General features: G+C 58.9%; 1 protein-coding gene and 1 long non-coding RNA gene across 3 annotated transcripts; one reads left to right on the forward strand and one right to left on the reverse strand.

Moving 5' to 3' along the window:
• Window positions 1-1646: 1646 nt before the first annotated feature.
• On the reverse strand, window positions 1647-5470 carry LOC138842709 (uncharacterized). 2 transcript variants are annotated; one of them, XR_011377500.1, is made up of 6 exons: window positions 5366-5470; window positions 3791-3862; window positions 2833-2988; window positions 2620-2715; window positions 2457-2529; window positions 1647-1843 (listed from the first exon to the last, which is right to left on the reverse strand). It is a non-coding gene; the product is annotated as an uncharacterized lncRNA (long non-coding RNA). The 2 variants fall into 2 exon arrangements; XR_011377501.1 differs by lacking the exon at window positions 2833-2988 and having other exon boundaries at window positions 2620-2832.
• A 712-nt stretch (window positions 5471-6182) lies between these two features.
• On the forward strand, window positions 6183-21001 carry FAM78A (family with sequence similarity 78 member A). Its single transcript, XM_030838539.3, has 3 exons — window positions 6183-6238; window positions 6850-7890; window positions 20063-21001. The coding sequence occupies exons 2-3, from the start codon at window positions 7568-7570 to the stop codon at window positions 20589-20591; spliced, it is 852 nt and encodes a 283-aa protein (XP_030694399.1). The 5' UTR covers window positions 6183-6238; window positions 6850-7567; the 3' UTR covers window positions 20592-21001.
• Window positions 21002-22987: the final 1986 nt, after the last annotated feature.

A 22987-nucleotide genomic window follows, 5' to 3' on the forward strand; every position in this document is an offset into this window, starting at 1 on the left:
AGGGTCTGTTGTCTATCCGTTCCTTTGTGGGGCAAGGTGCCCAAGGGGTGCGTGGCACCTAGCAGGCATGCAATAAATATGTATTGAATGAATGGCTGTCTGATTCTGAAGGCTGGACTCTGATCTACTACAAACCTTGCCATCAAAGACGATGGCCAAGAGGAGTCGGGTTACTTGGGGTAATGACCCCAAAACAGGAGGGGAAGGGGTGTGAAGCTCCACTCTGGGGAGACGCACAGCTGGAGGGGAGAGCAGGGAGGGGCAGCGGCGGGGGGTCCCTGCCAGGACGGCGAAGCAGCCCTGAGAAAAGCATTTTTCGTCACCGCCTCCCCACCCCGCCGGCTCCCGCCCCGGATCGCTTTGTCAGTTCGCATTTCTAAGGCCGCTCCTGGGTTATTTCGGTCGGGAAACCTGATCCTTCTCCGGGTTTATTTTAGCACCTTGGAGAACTCCCAGCGCCGCACCCGATCCCGGGCCGCACCCAGCCTGCTGACGCCGCCTCCGTCCCCGTTCTGCCCGGGCGGCGGGGCGCGCGGGGGGCCCCGCCGGAGCAGCCTCCGGGGCGCGGCGCCCGCGTCCTCCCGCATCTGCGGCGCGCGGGACAGTGATGGGGGGCCCGAGGATGCTGCGGGCGGCGCGGGGGCGCGGAGGGGCGGCGCCAGGTGACCGGGGTGGGCGGCGGGAGGGCGGGCACCTGCTCTCACTGCCCCCGCCGCCGCCGGACCCGGGGCGCCGCTGAGCCTCCGCTCCTCGCCTGGGGGGACGGTGGTGCGTTCAAGAGGCCGTCCCGGGAGGAGCAGGCGTTTCTCGCTCAGAACTGTGGCTCCGACGGGGAAGCGGGGCCAGAGGGACCGCCCTTGTGAGCCAGGCTGGGAGAAGCAACCCCTCCCCCGCCCGTCCTGACCCCTATTTGGCCCTGGATCTCCATCCCCCAGGCACATTAACGATCCCCTCCAGCCCCAAAATAACATCCAACACACCCGCGTGCACAGACATGCACACTCACACACGCTCCTACATCCCACCCACTCACACCCACAAACGTGCTCACCTCCACTCACAATCACACACACATCCATACATCTGCACGGACACACACTCTCACCCACAGACACACGCGCTCGCATCCACCCTCACAGGCACACGTGAACACGCACCATCGGGCACACTCACACAGACATGCACTCGCACAACCAGAACACAAACGTGTCCTTCTGTACTCACACACGCTCTCACATACACCCTCACACAAGGCACACACTGCCATACACAATACACACACACTCCCTCATCTACACCCACACCACTTGTGGTCACTCACACCATTACACACCTCATACACACACCCACATGGACACACGTACATACACCTTCCCAGACACATAGACACCACCCCCCCAAGCAGTTACACACAACTGCCGCATGTACCCTCACACACAGACACGCACAAACTCACACTGTCACACACACTCACATCATCACACACTCATCTACACACACGTTCACCAACACACTCTAACTGCCTCACACACCGTCACACCCCTCACACCCCTGGAACACATGTCCTTCACCCTCCCCTCCCAAGCTCAGTACTGGACACACACACATCAAAACAACTTACCCATCTACGTCCTGATTTATAGCAATCGTTTTGAGCATGAAGTTGTACCCATTTATTATTCGTGTTAATTAACATCTCCGTTCATCATTCTCGGAGTTATCCCTTGGCATCTCTCTGGCCCACAGGGATGTGAGTGCTGAGAAGACCATGCCTCCTGTGTGTCCAGGCCCTGGCTGTGTTCCCTCGTGTCTCTGAGCGGCCAGCCCAGGTGCCCAGTCAATACTGGGGAAGGAATGCACGGGCGTGAGGTGGTGGGGAGGCCAGCTGGTCAGTCCCAAACCTAACACGACCTACAAGAATGTGGCCACCCCAGGCACTGGTTTTGCGCAGGGCCCCATACCACACCTCTGCTCCTCTGTGGAGAGTGAGCTTATCAGGGACCTGGGGGCCAGGAGACCTGGAATCTAGTTCTGGAGCCCTCCCTGTATGACCCTGCCAGCCCATGTTCCCCACCTGTAGGGAGGCTGTGGGACCAGCCCTCTCGGAGATCCTGGATGTGCTAGCTCGGCCAGGCTGAGCCCACTCTCTGCAGAGGTGAGGTGCCTCAGTGGTGCCAGGTGGGCCCTGCAGCCTCCTTGCCTCTTTTTTTTTTTTTTTTTTTTTGCGGTACGCGGGCCTTTCACTGTTGTGGCCTCTCGCATTGCGGAGCACAGGCTCCGGACGCGCAGGCTCAGCGGCCATGGCTCACGGGCCCAGCCGCTCCGCGGCACGTGGGATCCCCCTGGACTGGGGCACGAACCCGTGTCCCCTGCATCGGCAGGCGGACTCTAAACCACTGCGCCACCAGGGAAGCCCCTCCTTGCCCCTTGATGCACCATCCCCTCCAGCCACCTACCTGGCCCTCCAACCCTGCCCCCGCGTCTCCCAGGCGGACATTTCAAGCCTCACCATTGGCTTCCGGCCTGGTCCTAAACAGTTAAGGAGATAACCCTGTCTCCCAGGGCAACAGAATCCCAGCACATAGCATTTCCATCTGCAGAACAAAGGGATTTTCCCACCTGAGAAGTGCCTTTCCGGTCTCCTGATGACTGCACCCTTGGAGGCTGAGAGCTCTTGGAGGATCAGCTGTGGCCCTGAGATCTTGGTCCCTACAACTGCAGGGAACGCTGGTGAGAGCGCCTGCTATATCAAATCCTCCGGCCTCTAGGTCTCAGAGCCAGGGGGCAGGTTCCATCCACACCTCCCTCTTCACCAGGCCTCAGTATCCTCACCTGTGGAATGGGATGGTAACGGGACTGGCTCACGTGGTCCTCGTGGAGAGCCACGAAGGTGATGCATGCAAAGGCCCTGGCCGCAGCGATGCTCAGTGAGGAGACCCTGCATCCGGCTCTTTCTGCTGACCTGGGAGGACTCTGGACTCACTGGGGCTGCGTGTTAAAACCCAGCTGGGTGAGGTCAGGTTGTTTCTTCCTCTGGTTTGCTGTGTGACTTCGGGTTTTCACGGCCTTTCCGGGCCAACATGCTGGGAACTGAGGGACCTTGTCTTCCCACCGACAGCACTTGGCACCCCCAAGTTGCCACACCGGGGGGTTCACCATCCCCGAGGAGGGTGGCGGCTGAGCCTCCAGAGCCCTGCTCCTTCCCATTCACTGGTGACATCAAGGCAGAGGAGGCTGGGGAGACTGAGGTCTGAGGGAGGGGGAGAGGTTTGGGGGGCCGTGCGGGTGTCCCCGTGGTGTTGGGCACGTCACAAACAGATGTCCCCTTCCTTGGTTCTGCAGACGCCAGCGCTTCCCTCTCGTGTGGCTGTATCACGGGCCTTCACATATGCTGAGACAGCCGTGGGTCTGTGCCCAACACCCACAGACTCCAGAAAACGCTGAGCAAGAAGCAGGGCTGCAGGAGGGCTGGAGGGGCTGAGAGCTGGGGGAGCAGCTGGAACCTTGGAGGGCCAGTGGGGAGCCAGGACAGGGGATGCTGGCGTGGGCCAAGCCCTTTCAGACCCTCCGTCCGTCAGAGCTGGCCCCGGGGGGTCCCATCCTCAGCTCAGAGCCTGGCAAAAAGACGCCGCCTGGGCCCTCCCTCTGCAGAACTGGCCCTCGAACCAGCCCAGGACGAAGTACTGCATAGGAGGTGACGTAGCAGAGGAGACAGCTCTGGGGCCGAGGGACAGGGGTTTTCTATTTTGCTCACCCCGTGGGCACCCAAGCAGTCTCTGGTGGGACTTACCGGACACAGGGCTTTCTAACGTCACTTCCATCCGGGCTCGGAGGGGCTGGCCCCCAGGCAAGGGCGGCGTGCCTGGAGGAGGAAATAAGTGGGCTTTGAACTTGGCCAGATCTGAGTGTGCATCCAAGCCTCCGGAAAGCCACTCTCACGTGACCCCTGGGTCTCTCTGTCCAGCCCTCCTCCTGGGGTCAAGGAGGGTAGTGGAGACAATGCATACTCAGCAGTGCAGACCACACAGTGAGCGCTTTATCATCGTCACAAACCCAGGCCAACCAAGCCCAGGGCTGCAGGGCGTCACCTCACTTCCAACAGGCATCGAGGACTCCAGGAAATCACCTCCGGTCCGGCCGCTTAGTGAGCAGGTAGGGCTCTGGCCTCTGCTCTTGTCACGTCAGATGAGCAAGTGCAGCTCAGCGCATGTGCATGGGGCGCTCATGTCCTTGTGGCCAGGACAGTGTCCCTGCCCTCAGGGGGCACCCCAGCCAGGGGGGTCTTCTCTGTTCCAGGAACCGGGGGTGATGGTGTGGGCAGATGAGATGGACACCCCCAAGGTTATTAGCATAATAATTATGTGAAGGCTGAAGTGCGTCAAAGAGGGGCAGAATGCTTTGTGGAGGCCGTGAGTTCACAGCAGGGAGAGGACGCTGTGGGTCAGAGGCCAGGGAAGGCTTCTTCCTGGAAATGGAAATTTACATGGGGTCCTTCGGAGACCCGTGCTCTTCCCATCTTCTGGCTATAAGCAGACCATGAGGCCACCGCACCTTGGTCTCAGTCAGCAGGGCTAGGAATAAACTACTTACTAGCTGACCTGGAAAGGGATGACCCCTCATTAGGCTGAGGGCGAGGGCAGGGGTGCAGCTGGCCGAGAGGCAGTGGCCACCTCAACAGGCCACTTCCTGCCTGTGGCCTGAACTGGTGCTGGTACAGATGGGTCATTTGGCTGGCTGATCGCCCCTCAGAGAAAACACCTCAAAGTGGCCATAACCTTCTGCTCATCCGATCTCTGCCCTCACTGGCACTCAAGATGCTCTGGCTTGCGAGTGGCGGTGGGTAGTTACCAGGTGTGGGTGGGGCTACTGGTTTGAAGATGCTTAGAGAGGTGAACAGCGATCCCCCCTCTCCTCCCCCATCCAGGGTCAAACCCCTTTGAACCTCTGTACACAGATCTCCCGGGTCTCAGCTGGGATACCCGTCTCGGGGAGGCCTTGGGCAGGTCTTGGGAATCTCCCAGCTTTGGAGTCCTGCTCTGTGAAATACACACCATAGGCTTCCTACCCAGGGGTGGTTGATGGTGGATGAAGTGATCAAGCTTGTACAGTGCTTATCACAGTTGGGGCCCGACTGGCCTGACCACCTGTCAGGGCGCCCAGAAGCCCAGCACAGAGCAAGAAACACGGGGACCTTTTTCCTAGAACTTCTCTCCCCACCCCCAAACTTCCCAGCCTTGGAACCTCCAGAGCCCTGCACTGTTTCCACCCAGCCAGGCCAGGAATGCCAGGGCAACAGCAACCCTTTCCCGCCTACCCTGAGCCCCGGAAAGCCAGCTGAGTTCAAAGGGCACGAGGAGCAGCCCACCTGGACCCGAGACAGAAGCCGAACTACACTACCCAGAATTCCCGCGGCTAGCCGAAAAGGAAATGTCGTTTCTGCGAGGAGAGGCTCAGCTCCCCCACCCGCAGCTGCAAAAAGAGAGAGAGAGAGACAGAGACAGAGAGAGATAGAGAGAGACAGAGACAGAGAGAGAGACAGAGAGACAGAGAGAGAGAGAGAGGGAGCGGGGGAAGAGGGAGAGAGGATTACCAGGGGGAGGCGGGCTGTGTTCGGGGAGCGAGGGTGGAGAGCAGGGCGGGCGGCGAGGAGGAGGCGGCGCCCGCCCGCCGCCGCCGCCGCCGCCGCCGCCGCCGCCGCCGCCGCCGCCGCCGCCGCCGCCGCCGCCGCCGCCGCCGCCGCCGCCGCCGCCTGCGGACCTGCATCCCCGCGGGGCCGGCGAGCGGGCGGCGGTCTTTGCGTGCGCTGCGCTCCGGCCGGCGGCTACGGGCGGACACGGGGCCAGGCCGGCGCAGGGGCTGAGTTTCTGCAAAGTTTGACCTGGTTGCCTTTCCGATGCTGCAGCAGAGCGAGGCAACGCGGGGCGCGCCAGGCGGCTGCGGCGCGGCGGCGGGGCTGAGCGGCTACAGCACGCTCACAATGATCATAAAATAAAGCAGGCGCGCGGGGTGGGGGCGAGAGAGCCCCGAGCCTCACCCCTCCGCCCCCGGCCACCCCCTAGCAGCCCCGAGCTAGGAGGACGTGGGGGCCGGGGGCGCCCACTCCGGCGCCAGACCCCAGTAGAGCTAAAGGACATTGCTTGGGGAAGTGGGGGGGGGGGCGCCCCGAGAACGTGCCCGCGGCGGGTTCAGGGCGTCCGGAGGGCGGCAGCCCGGGCACGCCGAGCGGCCCGAGGGGCAGGTGAGTCGGCGGCGCCCGGGTGGGGGTGTGCGCGCCAAAGTTCCCGGCAGCGGCGAGCGCGCCGGACGCGCGGGTATCGGGGGCCGCTTGGGGCTGGCGAGGGGGGCACAGAGGCCCCGGACGCGGCGGGGCTGGAGCATTGCGCCCTCCGGGAGTCGGGGGACCCCGGCCCGGGAAGGGGCGTGCGCCCGATCAGACCGGCCTGCGGAGTGGCACTGCGCCCCCCGGGGGCCGAAGGGACCCGTTCGGGGAAGGGGCGCCAGCGGCGAGACGGTGGGGGTAGTGCCAGGACCCGAAAGTCCACGAGGCCCACTGCAGTGCCAGCCAGTCGCCCCCCGCCCCACCCCGCCTACGGGCCGGGAGGGGTCAGCGGAGATGTCACCGGCGGCGATTATTCGCTGGTGCGCGCGGTCGTGCGAACGCCGCTGACGGGTTGGGCGGGGGGGGGGGGGGCGGGCCGCCGCCTCCGGGCAGACCTCACAGAGCTGCGCCGTCAGCTCCGCAGCCCGCGCCCCGCGCAGACTCGTCGCCGCCCCGCGCGCCCCCCGCAGCAAAGTTCGGCTCAACTTTGAGGCGGGCCTTGACGTCCTGTCCCTTCCACCTCCCACCAGGTCCTCGGCGGTCGCGGCGAACCAGGCGGCGGCCCGAGCGCAGCCCTGGGGCCCCGCACGGCGACAGTGACAGCGGCGAGGGGACGCGGCGTGCCCGCGAGTGGTCGCCGACGGGGATCCGCGCCGCGCTCCTCGGGGACCCCGCGGGAGCCGGGCGCTCGCCTCCTGGAAGCCACCGAGGGCGCCCAGACCTCGGCGGATTGAACAGAAACTGCTCTTCCATTGATTCGGCCGGGCTGGGCGAGCGGCCGGGCGCGTGTGCCCCGAGCTCGTGCGGAAGGCAGAAGGGCAGGAAGTCGGTCTTCTGCAGCGAGGGTGGCGGCACCTAGCAGGCGACAGAGCCTTCCTTATTTATGTGCCTGCCGGCATTTGCCTTCTTCGCCTCAAGACTTCAGGGAGCGTCTCTGAGCTGCGTTCCCCGCGTGTGAGGCACAGAAGGAAGGGCTGGATGTCTGAACAACATGATTATCCATTAACCTCCAAACTTTTCTTTTTTTAACCCAAAGAATATCGGTGATTTTTGTCCACTGCTAGCAGAAGAAGAGAGAACCCAGGGCCCTTGAAATGCAGCAAAATCCTTATTTATAATCAGGCCCGAGGTAGTGATATGCAAACCCCCTCTACTCAGTGAATTTTCTATCCTATGGATATCAGTCTTGAGATTTGAGATTGGAGAGCTGTACCGTCTGCACTGCGTCCGGCAGCCTCCATCCTTTCAATGCCCGATTTTCTCTGGGACTGCTGGCCTTCCCTGGAGATCAGACTCGTACTGTGTGCCATGGGCTGTATTCAGAGCATCGGGGGCAAAGCCAGAGTCTTCCGGGAAGGCATCACGGTGATCGACGTCAAGGCCTCTATCGATCCCGTCCCCACCAGCATCGATGAGTCCTCCAGCGTGGTGCTCCGCTACCGGACACCCCACTTCCGTGCCTCGGCCCAGGTGGTCATGCCGCCCATCCCCAAGAAGGAGACCTGGATAGTTGGCTGGATTCAGGCGTGCAGCCACATGGAGTTCTACAACCAGTATGGGGAGCAGGGCATGTGAGTACTGCTCAGGAGCAAGCTTCGGGGGGCCCCTGGGATGGGGGAGCTTGGGGGTCTGGGGGTGAGCTCGGCGGGGTTAGAGAGGGGTCCCATCAGGGCCAGAGGGAAGTGTTAGGCAGACATGGAAGTGGCCTCTGATTCCTCCTTGACCAGGTGACCTAGAGGGCTCGCCTGTTGATTCAGATTGGGGTCACGGCTCTAGGACCATCCCTTCCACTGTCCCTGGCCCCCTGCGGTTCCCGTACCCTCCCTGCAAGACGCCCAGAAAGCAGAGGGACATTCCACCAGGTTCCTCTTTGGCAAAGCACGCATGCTGTCCCGGGTCACTAGAGAGGCTGCGGCTTGGCCCGGCTCAGACCTGCACACGCGGCAGGTACCCAGGGAAGGAGAGCTGGACCTCTGCAGCCTCCAGATTTAGTGTGCAGGGCTCTGTGTTGGACCTGAACTCGTCCCCTGGTGTTTTCAGAGGCACATCAGGACCTGGGGGAACACTCTGCTCTGTTCCGGACGGAGTTTTGTTTGAGAGGGTTTTAGAAACCCGGTGTGCTTTTCAGTGCAGTGTTTTCTCTCTCCACAGCAGAAGGCCACTTTATGTGGACAGCCAGTGTCTGTGTCCAGAAGGCTCCAGTGGGCCCCTAAGAGCTGAGAGGAGCCCACAGACCTCTTCTGTCCAGCCCAGTCCCCAGAATGTCCCCAGGAGGGTGTACCTCTCGGTGCGGCACCCTGAGCCCCTGGCATGTTCTCTGACCCTAGAGATGGTCATCCTGCGTGTGGCAAGAGCAGCTGTAGACAGACGGGGAGGTGACTTAACTTGAAGGGCCGCCTAAGACAGGGTGGTGACAATAGCTGTTTCTGAGCACAAGGACGCTTCTGAGAGCACCAGGCAGGCCCCAAGGGCAGCCCCCCAACTTGACCCCTGTGACTCCCATGGCTGGCCATGGACACTCGCCCACAGCCTGTCTCTCGGGGTCTCTACCCTGTGCAGCATCCCTTCCCGGTCCCGCAGGTGAGGAATGGAGGAGACTTTCCCCAGGACTTGGAACGCTTCACTGATTTAAGAATATCCTGGGCTTCCCTGGTGGCGCAGTGGTTGAGAGTCTGCCTGCCGATGCAGGGGACACGGGTTCGTGCCCCGGTCCGGGAAGATCCCACATGCCGCGGACTGGCTGGGCCCGTGAGCCATGGTCGCTGAGCCTGCGCGTCCGGAGCCTGTGCTCCGCAGCGGGAGAGGCCACAACAGTGAGAGGCCCGCGTACCACAAAAAAAAAAGAATATTCTGGGCCAGCTGAAATTAGAGAGGGTGGGGAGGGGACACCAAATCTTGTGGCTTCTCCACTAGATGACTGAAGTTGCAAGGGCAACAGGAGGATCATGGAAAAACTTAAAGCTAGGTGTAACCATGACCGCCCCAGAGGTGCACATGGCGCATATCTGGACACTCATCGGCTCCCCTCTGTCCACCCGACGTCTACATCCAAGTCTAATTCTCCAAGTGGCTCTTAAACCAGGCTGGGGGCTGACTTTCCATCCCAAGAAGGGAAACATGGTTCTTAGTTATTTGCTGTGGACCTTCCCTAAGAAGCCTTAAACCCAAAACCTTCTCAGGCTTTGCAAGGCTTCTGGGGCAACTGGCAAGACACACAGGTTTTCCTAGGGCTTTTGGGCTCCACTTGTTTTCTTCCCTAGAAAGGGTAAGGAAGCCAGAGGTCCTTCTGAACTTGGAAAGATGCAAGCTCCAAGAGGAAGAACATTGGGGAAAGCTAAAGGGACTGAGTTCTGCAGAGACGGACGTGGTGTGCGGTGGGGAGGGAGTGGGCCTGGCTTGGAGGCTCAGCTTCCCCATCTGTGCACGGGGGTGGGCGGGTGGGGGATGTTGACAGAGTCTTCAAGGCCCTGTGCTCCCTTTGTTGGCTCTGAGTCCATCCAAGCGCCATGGCTGGAGACAGGCGTGCATCGGGAGACCTGAGGTGACCTTTCTCTGTCTGTGCCAGTCCTTGGTTCCCGGTTAGAGGAACCCAGTGCACATCTAGACTGCAGTCAAGCAGACCTGGGCTTGAGTCCAGGTTCTGCCACTTTCCAGGGTGTGACCTGAGCCACTCTGACCCTCGGTTTCCTCGTCTGCAAATTGGGGCCAGTCACAGTCCTTGCACCACGGCTTATTGAATCACGGGAGATGACATTGGTCAAGCAGCCGGCACTCCGCCAAGCCCACGGTCAACAGTTACTGCATGTGACTGTCGTCCTTAACAGTGTTATTACCGTTCTGATTCTTCTATCGGATGCGAAGTGGGTGATGGGATATGTAACGAGTTGAGAATCAGGGCCGAAACGACAGAATTTGGACAGATGTAAATTACTCTTTGTGTGGAATTTTCTCCCCAGCCCAGGTCTTCCTCTTTCACAGAGGGCCCACTCCCTGACTTTTAAGAATTTAATAATAGTGTAAGTCATGGACGATTTGAGTTTTCAAGTGGTTGAAGGCTGTTTTCCTTGAGTTCCATGTGTTCCCTTTTGTTCCCTCCCCTTCTCGGGACACGCCTTCAGCGCAGGGACCCCTGTGTCCCGCATACCTCGTTCTCCTGGGTCCACTGGACTCCTGGTTGGGATAGGACCAGCCCTGGAGAAAGGGCAGAGTTCGAGGCTCCCTGGAGGGGCAGGATGGACTGGTCATTAATGGGCTCAGGCCCCGGGGTCAGAATTACGGCCCAGTACTGGCTCTGGGGCCTCGGCAGGTCACCTCTTGGAGGTTTGCTTTTGCCATCTGTGAACAGGGTAAGAACCCCCCTTAGGCTGCTGGGAGGATTCGGGGAGAGGACAGGTGTAGGTCACCCGTGGCTGAAATGCTGAGTTGGAAACTGCTCGATTGATTATTAATCAACAAAATTACATTGAGAAACTGAATTACCAAATACCATGGTTCCTCCGGCCCATGGAGAGGCTCTGTATTCAACTGGCGCCCTCCGGAATAAGCCTGGACAGCTGCACCTGCTCGAATGTAAACGGAAGCATTTTGATGTGATGAAAATACCCTTCCCATCTCCCCTACCCCAAACCTCCTGTGGTAACTAAGCTTCTTCATATTTTTAAGACCCGTGACGTGAAAGAAAGTGAGGGATGGTGAGCGCTGGGATGACCAGCGGCCTCAGGCTGCCCGTCCCCTAACTTTGCCGGGACCAGGCTGTCCTGTGCACTGCAGGATGTTGGGCAGCGTCCCTGGTCTCTACCCACTCAATGCCAGCAGCCTCCCTCCCCCTGTTCTGACAACCAAACGTGTCTCCAGACACTGCCCCATGTCCCCGGGAGGGGTGTGAAGTCACCCCTGGTTGAGAACTACTGGGCTAGACCCAGACAATTTGAAGGCTTAAAACAAAACCCACATGGGCACTGGGCTTTAATGGCCTGGGGAGGGAACGGCAATGTGGCAAAGGTTAGGTTAGGGCTTCTGTTCTTGCCAAATGGGCTTGTATTAAAAATATTAATTCCAAATACTTCAGCAAAACCCATAATACCCCCAAACATTATCCCTGCTTGAAATTAATCTCTAATCCAGAAGGAGAACCCTTTTGAATGTCGTGGGTTGGAAATATTTGCAGTGGAACAATGCCACATGCCACCCCAGTAATACCCCGACTTACAGACGAGAGCTAGAAGATGGCGAGTTTCTTGTGCCAGCTTGAGAGGATTCTATATGGTTTGGGGTCCAACCCACATAGCTTTCAAAGCCACCCCCCCCCAGAACACTGTTGAATCCGCCTGCATCCACCACCCCATCCTCCACAATCCTTAGCTGCCACCTGTCAGCTGGCACAGTCTTCCGAGTGACGAGTCACAGTTTCTCCCCTGTGTGGGAGATGCTTCACGTTATCCCTAGTTTGCCCTCTTCTGGAGCCCCCAGAGAATCTGGCCCATGGCCAAGGTCAAGGTTGGTTCTGGCTCAGGGTTCTGCCACAGGTCAGGCTTGGGGTGAGGGGAGGAGAGCAGCTCAGGAGACGGGGTCTCTCTGGGTTGGCAGTGCCACCCGCCTGTGCCCTTGTCCAGCCAGGCGTGGCTCCAGCTCCACCGTCCACGGGTGTGGCGAGCTTGCGCCAGGCTCTCAACCTTTCTGAGCCTCACTGTTCCCTCCTATGAAATGGGGAGAACAGTCCCTCATCGCAGGGTTGTTTGAGGGATTAAATGAGATAGTATATGTGGTCGCTCTCCATACCGTAACTAGTAATAATTCATCATCAATTACACAGTGCCTGGCAGAGAGTCAGCACAGAGATTGCCGTGTTGGAGTCATTACTGTTCTTTCTTCTCCTGGGTTGGGTTTCACATACCCGCCTACAGTATGAGAATCTCGGGCGACGAGACCTCTGAGGGTCTTTCCAGCCAGAACCTGTGGTGACATCTGCTGTCACAGGATTATGAGGCTGGTGGGAAAGGGCTGGGCAGGGGTGGGGGGACCTGAGGCCTCTGGCCAGGGGATGCTGGAGCTGGGGTGATGCTGTGTGGCTGCCCCAGCTCCCCGTTCACTCTCTGGTCTCCCAAGGACCCCGTGAGGTCCCGATTTTATGGTGAGGCCAGGGCCGCTGAGACCTGAGGGCACTTGCCCCAGGAGGCTTGCTCTGCTCCAGTGGTCAGGGGCCGGGTCAGGAGGAATGGCCCTTGTGACCATGTGGCCTCTTCCTGCAGCCTGGGCCCGTGCAGAACAATTGAGGACGATGCTTCCTCTCTGCGAGCGGAAGACAGCCTCCCCCATCTGCAGGGCCCTGGCGGAGGCAGGAGAGGGAAGTTCTCGTTTCCAGGCTTTGGGGTGGGAGGAAGTTTGGGGGGACGGCCTGGCCCCAATAGAACTCCCCCTGGACCGGCCCCGGCCAAGCGATCGCACCCACCCTCACCTTCTGAGGGCTGAAGACAAAAGCTGGCAGCTTCCAGAGACATGTGAGGAGGCTCTGACAGCACAGCGATCAGGGAACCGGCAGTGACATACGGAGATGCTTTTCGTTTCTGCTGATCGGATCTGGGTAAAAATACAAAAGATCAGTAATGCCTGCTGTGGGGCGGGGGGAGTAGACGGCCTCCGGTGCTGCTCCTGGGGGTACAATTTACGCAGCTTCCGGAAGGTGAGCTTGGCTCTGTCCACTACAATTTCAAGCACACGTGCCCTTCAACTCTCTTGTCCTACTTTTAGAGTCTGTCTTAGAGAAACTGAGCCCCTGGCCTGGTGCCTGGAGCATTGCAGGCACACACAGAAATCTCCCGAGCAAGTGAATTAACGAATACGTGGATGCAGGAAGCAGGGCAGAAGGACGTATGTGTGGGGACAGAGACTCCAGCCCTGTCCATCACTGAAGAGCCATGAGCACCCCAAGTGTCCATCAGTAGGGGGGTGAAACTGTGGTCTGTCTCCAGGGCAGAACAGGCTGAGGCTCTTACACATGAGGAAGAGAAGCTAGAGATTCCCTATCATATTATCATCGCTGCATTAAAAGAAGTTGTAAAAGGTGTAGGGTAGGAATCCATTTCTGTTAAAAGCGCTAGAAACGGGAACATCTACTGTGTGTGTGTGCAGGGAGGATGCTCTAGAAGGATGTTTATCAGAGTGTATGTGGTGAGTAACCTCAGCGAGGGAGGCGGAAGCACGGAAGACAGGACGTTCGTTTCTCACTTTTTTTTTTTTTTTTTTTGCGGTACGCGGGCCTCTCACTGTTGTGGCCTCTCCCGTTGGGGAGCACAGGCTCCGGACACACAGGCTCAGCGGCCATGGCTCACGGGCCCAGCCACTCTGCGGCATGTGGGATCTTCCCGGACCGGGGCACGAACCCGTGTCCCCTGCATCGGCAGGCAGACTCTCAACCAGTGCGCCACCAGGGAAGCCCCATCGTTTCTCACATTTTGTACTTCTCGATGGCTTGCTTTTTTTTTTTTTTAAACAAAAACACAGCTTTTGTAAGTAAAAACTAAAATGCTATTGGCCCTTTCCCCCTCGTGTTGGGCCCTGGGAGTGTGGCCTGGGCGAAGAAGGGTAAGGTGGGAAGAAAAAGTGGTGTTTGTTGTTTGGGGGAACCCTAGGGGCAGGCGGGGAGGGGACACCTCCAGCTCCTCCCCCAGGGAAGGGGCTTCTGGTGACCTGTCTGGTGGGCAGGGGCCAGCACAGTGGGCGGCCGCCCAGGGCAGGAGTCAGGAAACCAGGGTCCCAGACTGGTTTGGAAGGGGGCTCTTGGGCCTCATTTCTCGTAAAATTGCAAACATTTTACAAAATTGGAACTTTTTGCAAATTGCAAAAAAACAGTAAGCTCTGTAAAATTGGGGACCAGGTGAGAAAATCCCTAAGCGCCCATCTGGCCCCCAGGAGGGCACTGAAACCAGCACTGGGCAGAAGAACCTTGTGCCCTGGGCAGCCCTCTTGCCCTCGAGCCCCAAGTCGCCATCTGTAAATGTGTTTCTTAGAGTGCCCAACGGTGCCACTTGTGGGAAGTGAAATAATATTTAGGAGAACTCGTTTCAGCTTAAGTATGATTGTAATTTAAAGCCACATATTTTTTCTAATGCGTATTAGAAAATATATATATATATATATATATACCCAATATATCTGACCTGTTATTTCAAAGGTGTTCCATAGGAAAAGCTAAATTTAGTTGAGTTTTTTTAAAAAGTGATAAATTTCAAGGAAAAAAAATTAAGTGAATAATAGCACAGGAGATATGTAAACAGGACCAAAATGAGGAAAGAGATGTGAAGTTTGGGAACTCTGCTCTGAGACCAGGTGCTCTGTTGTCCAGAATTCAAAATGCAGTCAGAGAGCTGGGAGAGACGAGGGCCCATGGGGGCACAAGGGTCCACCCGTGCCTAGGAGAGAGCTCAGGCCCAGGCTTGCCACCCTGCCTGGCACAAAGTAGCTGGGAGAGGTGGCTCCCAGGGCCCTCAGACTTACACCCTAGGTCATGTTGCTCAGAGCCGTGTGTGTGCGTGTGTGTGTGTGTATTTCAGGTGAGGGTCTGTTGGAAGCCAGATGGGTAAGAACCCATATGTGTGTGTCTACGTGTATGTGCGTGCACGTGTGTGTGTGCATGTGTGTGTGTGCGTGCATATGCATGTATGCGTGCGTGTTCTGGGTGAGGGGCCGTTGGAGGCCATGGGTAAGAGCTCGCTCGGGCTGTGGGTCCTGCCTGGTGGCTTCCCTGGGTCAGGCCTCTGATGTCCCCAAGTATCCTCTATAAAACACCCTCAGTTGCAGCCCTGGGGTAACTGAGGAGAAGCCTGTGTGGATGTATGTACGCAGGGCGCCCAGCACGTCTGATGCGCTCAGGGAACGTGACCACTGTCACCAGTGTTGCAGTGGGGACGACCTGTGCTGGGCATGGCTGTCCCAGCCGCAGCTGCTCCAGGTGAGAAGGTACACAAGCAGAGGCAGCTTTGGGCACCCTAAACTCATCACTGGGACCCCTTTGTGGGGCTCAGGCCCTGAAGGAGAAACGGGGCAGGTTGCCCACCGCCACTGATCCAGGCCACCTGCCTCTATTGTGTCTAACTCTAGGCCAGGCACCAGGATAGATTCTGGAGGCCTGGCCCCTGCTTCTCGGCCCCTGTGGTCTGTCTGGGAGTGAGGTCGTCAACAAAGGGTGGCATGATTATTAAATCCCCCCCGTGCGTGTCCCAGGAAGCAGTGGGACAAAGGTTGAATATGGGGGCGCCAGGCCTCGTGTGAAGGGTCCAGGTGAGCTTCCCTGGGGGCTCCAGAGATGAGCCGTAGGTACCACTGGCTAGGACAGGAGGGGGGCGGGGGACGCTGCTTGTGGCCAAAGACGCTGAGTCGGGAGGGCACAGCCCATTAGAGGGATGGCTGGTGGGTCTGGAGCCTGGGGAGGGAGGGAGGGAGGGAGGGAGGGAGGGAGTGTGTGTGTGTGTGTGTGTGTGTGTGTGTGTGTGTGTGTTTGCGTGCAAGACCCTTGGCCTCACCTGCATCTGGCTTTCAGGGCCTTGGGGAGTCACGGCAGGCTTAACAGGGTTGGAGGGAGGAACAGTGCCATCAGATCTCTGTTTTTAAAGATCACTCAGGCTTCACGGAGGAGAGCATGGCAGGTGGCAAGAGGAGGCTGGGAGAGGTGAGGGGTCGTGGCCAGCGCGAAGGCAGAGCAGAAGGGGGGCAGTCTGGAGGCGAGAGGGAGTCAGGGATGGTACTGGGCACCCAGAGGGTGCAGGCCCCCCTGGCATCACTGATGACCAGGTCAGCAGCTCTGTCTCCCTTTCACAGCATCGTGACCAGCGTCAATGGCAGGTCCCTGCAAACATCTGTTGAGTGCATGGTGGATGGGGCTGCAGGAGGAATGGGCATTGAGGGACGCTGAGGAGTCTGTCTCAGATGTGCTGCAAGGGGGCCCCAGAAAGCATTCTGAGGTCCAGCTTCAAGCCTGGACTTGCCTGCTGTCTTCTGGGTTCCCACACCTCTGGGATGAGGGTGGGAGTGTGACGGGGACCACGGAAGCAGGCCAGTTTCCCGGGCGTGGCGACTGCACCGTCCCACTGGGCCCTGTGCTCAGAAGGGCCCCTTGCGTGGTTCCATGCTCTGCTGTCACCACGTGGCAATTCTTGATTTTTGAACAAGGGGCCTCCTATTTTCACTTCACCCCCTGGTCCCACAAATTCTGTAGCCAGTGTTGCCCTGAAGACCAGCCCAGGCCAGTGAGCAAAGGGGGAGGACACGGGGGAGACCAGGGCCTCCTGCTGGCCTGTAGGAGGCCTGACACAACCTGCCCTGAGGTCTGGAGAGAAGGTGCTGGGGCAGAAATGGGCGTTTGCTCGTGTTCACAAGATGCCCCTCCTCCACCTAAACCTGCTGGTTGGGCCTCCGTGTGCCGGGCACGGAGCTGGGAGCCTTGCCTCCACCTTTCGTTGGCCTGTGCACCTGTATTGTCCCTGCTGTGCAAACAGGAAGGCTCAGGGTGTGCAGGACCAGGGTCCAAACTCACCCCTCCACCCAGAAGCTGGAAAACCGAGGGTCTGCCTTGAAGCCCAAGGTCATTCCAGAACAAACAGGAAGTCTTAGAGGCAGGAGCTGTATGGGATCATTCCTTTCAGAGCATGGATAATCTGAAAACATAAACGAGGTCAGAAGGCTTCAGGTCACATCAGGGCTGGCAAATGCATTAGTGTTAGAGGCAAGCCTCACTCCAGTGGTGTCCGGAAGTTTCCACGTGTCGCTGTTTACTGTGTACCAGGTAGTATATACTGACGCATTTAATCATCTCAAAAACCTGGAAGGCGGGTGCGGTTATCCACAGTGAACCAATGTGGGGCTCAGAGATTTGTGACTAGTAGCCGGGGGGGAGACTGGACCCGGGCTGGTCCACGTCCCTCAGGAGCTGTGCCCTTAACCATGCTCCCTCCACCACCTCGACGGGGAGACTGGACCACGGGGCCCAGAGCCAGCCCAGCTGGTCTGTGATGATTTGAAAACAGACGCCCTTGGCCCTGGTTCTGAGTAATACCCCACATGAGACACGGCTGTCTGCCAGCTCATGGGGACTGTCACCCATCTGTGACTGAGCCAGCGCCTGGGCATTTGGGGGCTGGGAGGCGGAAAAGGAAACCTGAAGCTGGGGGTCAGAGGCTGAGAGAGAGAGGCCATTCTGGTGGCAACCCCGCGTCCCACAACAAGCCAGCTCTTAGGAAGTGAAAGAGGGCAAAGGCAAGAGAAAAGGTCTTTTGGCAAGACGGCTTTCTGCCTTAAAAACAAAACAAAACGAAAGCCACTTTTATAAGCAAGTGTAACCACTGTGAGAAGACAGAGTGGGTGCCTTCCACCACAGGAGGCTGGGCACGGGTGGGGCACAGGCTTCTGAGAAATTCGGGACAGGGACCCTGACCCCCTTCTCTGGTCCATGGCGGCCACCCCCGGGGCAGCCGAATCTGCCGGCTCACGACTGTGACTTCCTCCTTGGCGTTTGATGAGCTCAGGGCCCCGGGCAGGAGATGGCCTACTAGGCAGGTGTTACCCTAATTTTGTGACCTTTTTAATGAAATAAACAGACAAATTAGCAAAATCACATGCCTGATCATCCCTCCTGTAGTGGCCCCAAATTTGCTAACTGCTGACATTAAACGATGCATTTCAGTAGGGGATGCACTTTTTACATCGTGATTAGATGTACATAAAATTTACCATCTTAACCATTTTTAAGTTTGGCAGCATTAAGTACATCCACATTGTTGTGTGTCTATTTCCAGAACATTTTCATCTTCCCCAACAGAAACTCCGCACTCATGAAACGCTGACTCCCCCGTTTCCCTCTCCCAGCCCCTGGCAACCGCCATTCTACTTTCTGTTTCTATGAATTTGACTCTTCTAGGGACCTCATATATGTGGAATCATACAGTATGTGTCCTTTTGTGTCTGACTTATTTCACTTGGCATAATGTCTTCAAGGTTCATCCATGTTGTAGCATGTGTCAGAATTTCCTTTTTAAGGATGAATAATATTCCATTGCATGGACAGACCACTCTATCCATCATCCGTTGACAGACACTTCAGTTGTTTCCACCTTTTGGCCATTGTGAATAATGCTGCTGTGAACAGGAATGCATTCTGTAAAGGAGTATTTCTGGAGAGCACCGCTGGTGTACACAGGTGTGCGGAATTCTGGGGGCAAAGTGTCCTGAGCTTTGGTATGGCAGGTGCCCAGGCCTGACTGCTTAGCTAAATCAACCTGGGAAAAAGACCCCCCCGCCCCAGCTGTCGTTACTTTATCTGTCTGGTGGGGTGGATGTGATTGTTGATGAGTTTCTAAGGGGTGGGCTCCCCAGACGCTGCTGTGCCCCCAGCCACGTGTCCTCAGAGCAACTTAGGACAGTCCTCTTCTGTCAGAGAGTTATTATTATAGTAACAATAGTGACAGCAATGGTGCTAGCAGGCACCAATCACTGGCATTTGTCTTGTGCCCTGCCCTGGACTGGCATGTTCCTGCCTGTGTCCTTCCATGACCTCAGGTGGGAAGTGGGTGATGAGTCTGGGGTCCAGGGAGGGCTGGGATTTTGCCCAGGGTCTCACACCAGTGAGAGGGTGGCTGAGACTTTCAGCAAGGTCACTAGGTTTCCTGAGTCCGAGCTCTGGACAGCCCAGCTGCCAGGAGGCTGAGCCCCCTGCAAGCACGTTGGGCTGACCAAGTGCTGCTGGTTCTCAGCCCGGCCCGAAGCTGTAAGTGCAGGTTCCCTGGCAGCTGCAGCAAGTCCAGGAGGCATTGATTGTAAAGCTGGCCCCGAGACTGGGACTGAGAGCAGAGTTTTGAGACTGGCTGGTTAGGTTTTCTTGGTTCTACTGCTCCGAAGACAGGGGCCAGCCAGGTGGGAGCCATTCTGGCTGAGCTGTGCTTCCTATTCTAGGCAGGCATGAGCAGAAACAAGGCGGGGGCAGGGTGGGTGGTGGGGAGAAGAGGGCACCACCCACGGTGTTGGCCTTGCTGGGCGGAGGGCCAGGGAGCCCAGGCCCACGTGTGGTGGAAGAGATGTGGAGGGGAGGGGCCAGAGCCTTGGCGAGGGCCCTGAGCGCTGGTTCCCATGCCCCTGGCCCCGGTGCTGGACACCAAAGCTCGGGGGCAGGCGGGCATTTGACCCCGGTCACACGCTGGTCAATGAGGGGCTGAAATCACTCCAAGATGTGCCGACCCCACAGCCACTGGGGGCCCCTAAAGCAAGAGAAAGAAACTCCCTGCCACTTGCACTCCTACCCAGGCCGCCCTGACGTGCTGTGTGGCCAGGAGAGTAGCCCCACCCCAGCCTCTCGGCGCCAGTGGCCTCCGCCCTAACCAAGGTCATGGGGTTGCATGTGGCCGTCCCACCAGCCGCTGGGACATGGGACGGGGGGGCACAGCGCAGGTTAGGACCCCCCATTACTGTGTGCTGCCCCCAGGCCCCTCCCTTGAGGGCAGGGGCAGTTAGGGCTTCCCGAAGCCCAGCCAGAATCCAGCCCTGTCTACAGGGCTTTCCGGGGGAGACCAATTTGAGATGATGCAAGAGAACAGGATGTGGCTTTTGAGGGGGGCCATGTCTAGGGGAGCCCCAGTTCCCTGACATGATGTTGGGTGTCTGTTTACTGTCTGGCCCCCTGGGGAGGTAAGCCCCAGGGACAAGGGGATGCAGACGAGCCTGTGCATGGCTGGCTGAGTAAACTGGCCTTCCCATCCTCAGGTCTAGCTGGGAGCTCCCAGACCTCCAGGAGGGCAAGATTGAGGCCATCAGCGACTCGGACGGGGTGAACTACCCCTGGTACGGGAACACCACGGAGACCTGCACCATCGTGGGCCCCACCAAGAGAGACTCCAAGTTCATCATCAGCATGAATGACAACTTTTACCCCAGCGTCACGTGGGCCGTGCCCGTCAGCGATAGCAATGTGGCCAAGCTGACCAACGTCTACCGGGACCAGAGCTTCATCACGTGGCTGGTAGCCACCAACACCTCGACCAACGACATGATCATTCTGCAGACGCTGCACTGGCGCATGCAGCTCAGCATCGAGGTGAACCCCAACCGGCCCCTGGGCCAGCGCGCCCGGCTGCGGGAGCCCATCGCCCAGGACCAGCCCAAAATCCTGAGCAAGAATGAGCCCATCCCGCCCAGCGCCCTGGTCAAGCCCAATGCCAACGACGCTCAGGTCCTCATGTGGCGGCCCAAGTACGGGCCGGCGCTGGTGGTGATCCCGCCCAAGCACCGGTAACAGCCAGGGCACCCGCGAGGTGACCCCCAAATAATAACACCACGCAAACACCCCGCACGGACTCTGCAGTCCTTCAGCAAAATACAACCTTTCTACCTTCTCCAGCGGGCGGATCTCACTGTGCGAACGCGCGGCGATGGCCCCCCGCCCTCCTGGGACCTGCTTCCCTGGTGGAGAAGGGAGACCCAGGCGGGACCGACCACTCCACGTGCGCCCTCAGTGTCACCTTGGGTCTCCTTTCCTCTCCTCGCAATTTCCGTCATTCACTTGCAACAGACTCCCTGAAACAACTGCTTTTTCTGTTCCTTTTTTTTTTTAACGCCTCTTTAAGAGGTTCAGGGGTGGGACGAGGAGGAGCTGGCGAGGAGCCTGGTCGCACCGCACCGGGGCTGATCCCACGGGGGCTGATCCCACCGGGGCTGATGCCACCGGGGCTGATCCGCGGCGGCCCCGCCCCGCCCGGGCAGCTCCCCTCATCCTCTGTCACGCGGCCTTATGTAGACTTGCTTTGCCAAACTTTTGCCTTAAGCCGATTTTAAAGGAAAAAACCGGAAACAAAGAGAGCCGTTTGTCTTTTCTGCTGGACTTTGCATCTTCCGCCAGAGGTGAGGGAGGAGGGGGATGGGCTACAGATCTAGATCTAAAACCGGCCGCTCATTCTTCCGTTTTAGCTGAGCCGAAACCACAGGCAGATTCTGCCCCCAAAGTCCCTTCTCTCCACCCCAGGGAGAACCCTTACCCTACTCCGTGCCTGCAGAGACAAGCTGTGAGCTCGGGCTCAGGGTAGATCTGCGGGGGGCTTCTCTCTCCTCTCTCCTCTGCAGCCGGAACTTGCCTTGGGTGGGCCTAGGAGCAGAGAGGGAGGGTCCCGTGAGTTACAGGTTGAGCCCAGGGAATTCCCACCGTCTCGGTCCTCAGCGCCCATCGCCAGCTGGCTCTGTCGGCACATCTCAGTGGGCAGCTTTTCTGTTTCCATCCACACTGTCCCAAACGCCTGGAGGGCCAGCCACCTTACCCAGCTGTAGTTAGTTCAAAGGTGAGAAGGCCTGCCCTTGCCACCCAGCACCTTCTCGGGGACGCCCCTCCCGGGCTCTCTGGGGGGTGCCTGCAGATGGGCTCCAAGCACCGCGGTGCTGCAGGTGAGGGCACCCACAGATGGGCATGCCTGAACCTGGTAAGGCTGGGGAGGCGGGAGGCAAGGGGCAGACCCCCTGCTGCCGGCCCTCACAGAAGCGAGCCAGCACCCACGGCCAGGGTGATGAAGTGAGCCTGGGGTTGAGGCTGGTCCTTGAGGTCACCCTCCTTCAGGTCCTGGGCCCTCTGGAGCCCCAGGACCTGGTCCTGAGTGTCGCCAAGCTTTTTTAGCAATGCCTGCCTTGAAGGCTGCTTGCAGGAGCTGAGGGGACACCCTGCTGAGGGAGGCCCCCTTCCTCCAAGCTTGACAAACCCACAGCTACATCGCCTGGGTTCCTCATTCGGACCGATAATGATCGAGCCCAGAAAACTGTCAGATGAGAGAAATAATCCATCTCTGCTGCAGATGAGCCGTATGTAGGAGCTCCAGGGACAGCGTGGGCGGGCGTGGTTCACGGAGTCCTTGCTCTGCTCCTCTACCCACGGGCTACTGTATTTATTCGAGGGGTGCTTAACGTCCAGCCATCGCCCGAGCGCCCCGCTCCTGACGGGACGCGTGCGGCTCTCCTGGCACCTCTGGACGGGAAACAGCTTTGTGCGGCCGGCTGCCGGCCTGGTGCTTCGGGAACCCGTCAGGACTGGGACCTTCCCCCTGGCAAATGCCAGTTCCCCCTGGTGTGTTCGGAGGGAGGCCTGCCACCCAGAGAGGCCACAGCCTCAAGTGAGGGGCATGATGGGTCCCAGCTCCCCCTCTGGGCACAGGCTGCGGAGGGGTCAGGGTGGCAGTGGCCGGCTGCCGCGGACGGGACCTGGCATCCTGACAGCACGGCCCTTCTCTGCACTCAGGTCTTTCTTGCACTACAAAGGAGAAAGGGCCCTGGGCGAGGGGTCAGGGACCGGAGTGCTGGTTCTGGGCTGGGTCATCGCTAAGGAGTTCTTACTAGGGTAGGGGTGGGAGTAGGAACCAACAGTAAGTGGTGGTCCTGAGCTGTCTGGGGGCAGAGTCCCCCAAGCCCGCGCTTCCTGCGTGTGAGCAGGCCCTGGGCAGGGGCCCACGGCTGGGCCCATTGGGAGGAGCCCTGCTGCTCCGCCCCGCCCCTCACTGCCCGGCCCCTTGCTCTCTGCCCCTCCTAGGCTTTCGGAAGACAGGGCTGGGAGGGCCCTGGGGAGGCTCCAGGTCCCGCTGAGGAAGCTCGGCTTAGCTTGGGTCTGGTCCCTCGGCTTCTCATGTCAGGAACGCAGAGCGCAGGCTTCTCACCTGG

This window comes from Globicephala melas, chromosome 6 (assembly GCF_963455315.2).
Source record: "Globicephala melas chromosome 6, mGloMel1.2, whole genome shotgun sequence".
In the NCBI taxonomy this organism is placed as follows: domain Eukaryota; kingdom Metazoa; phylum Chordata; class Mammalia; order Artiodactyla; family Delphinidae; genus Globicephala; species Globicephala melas.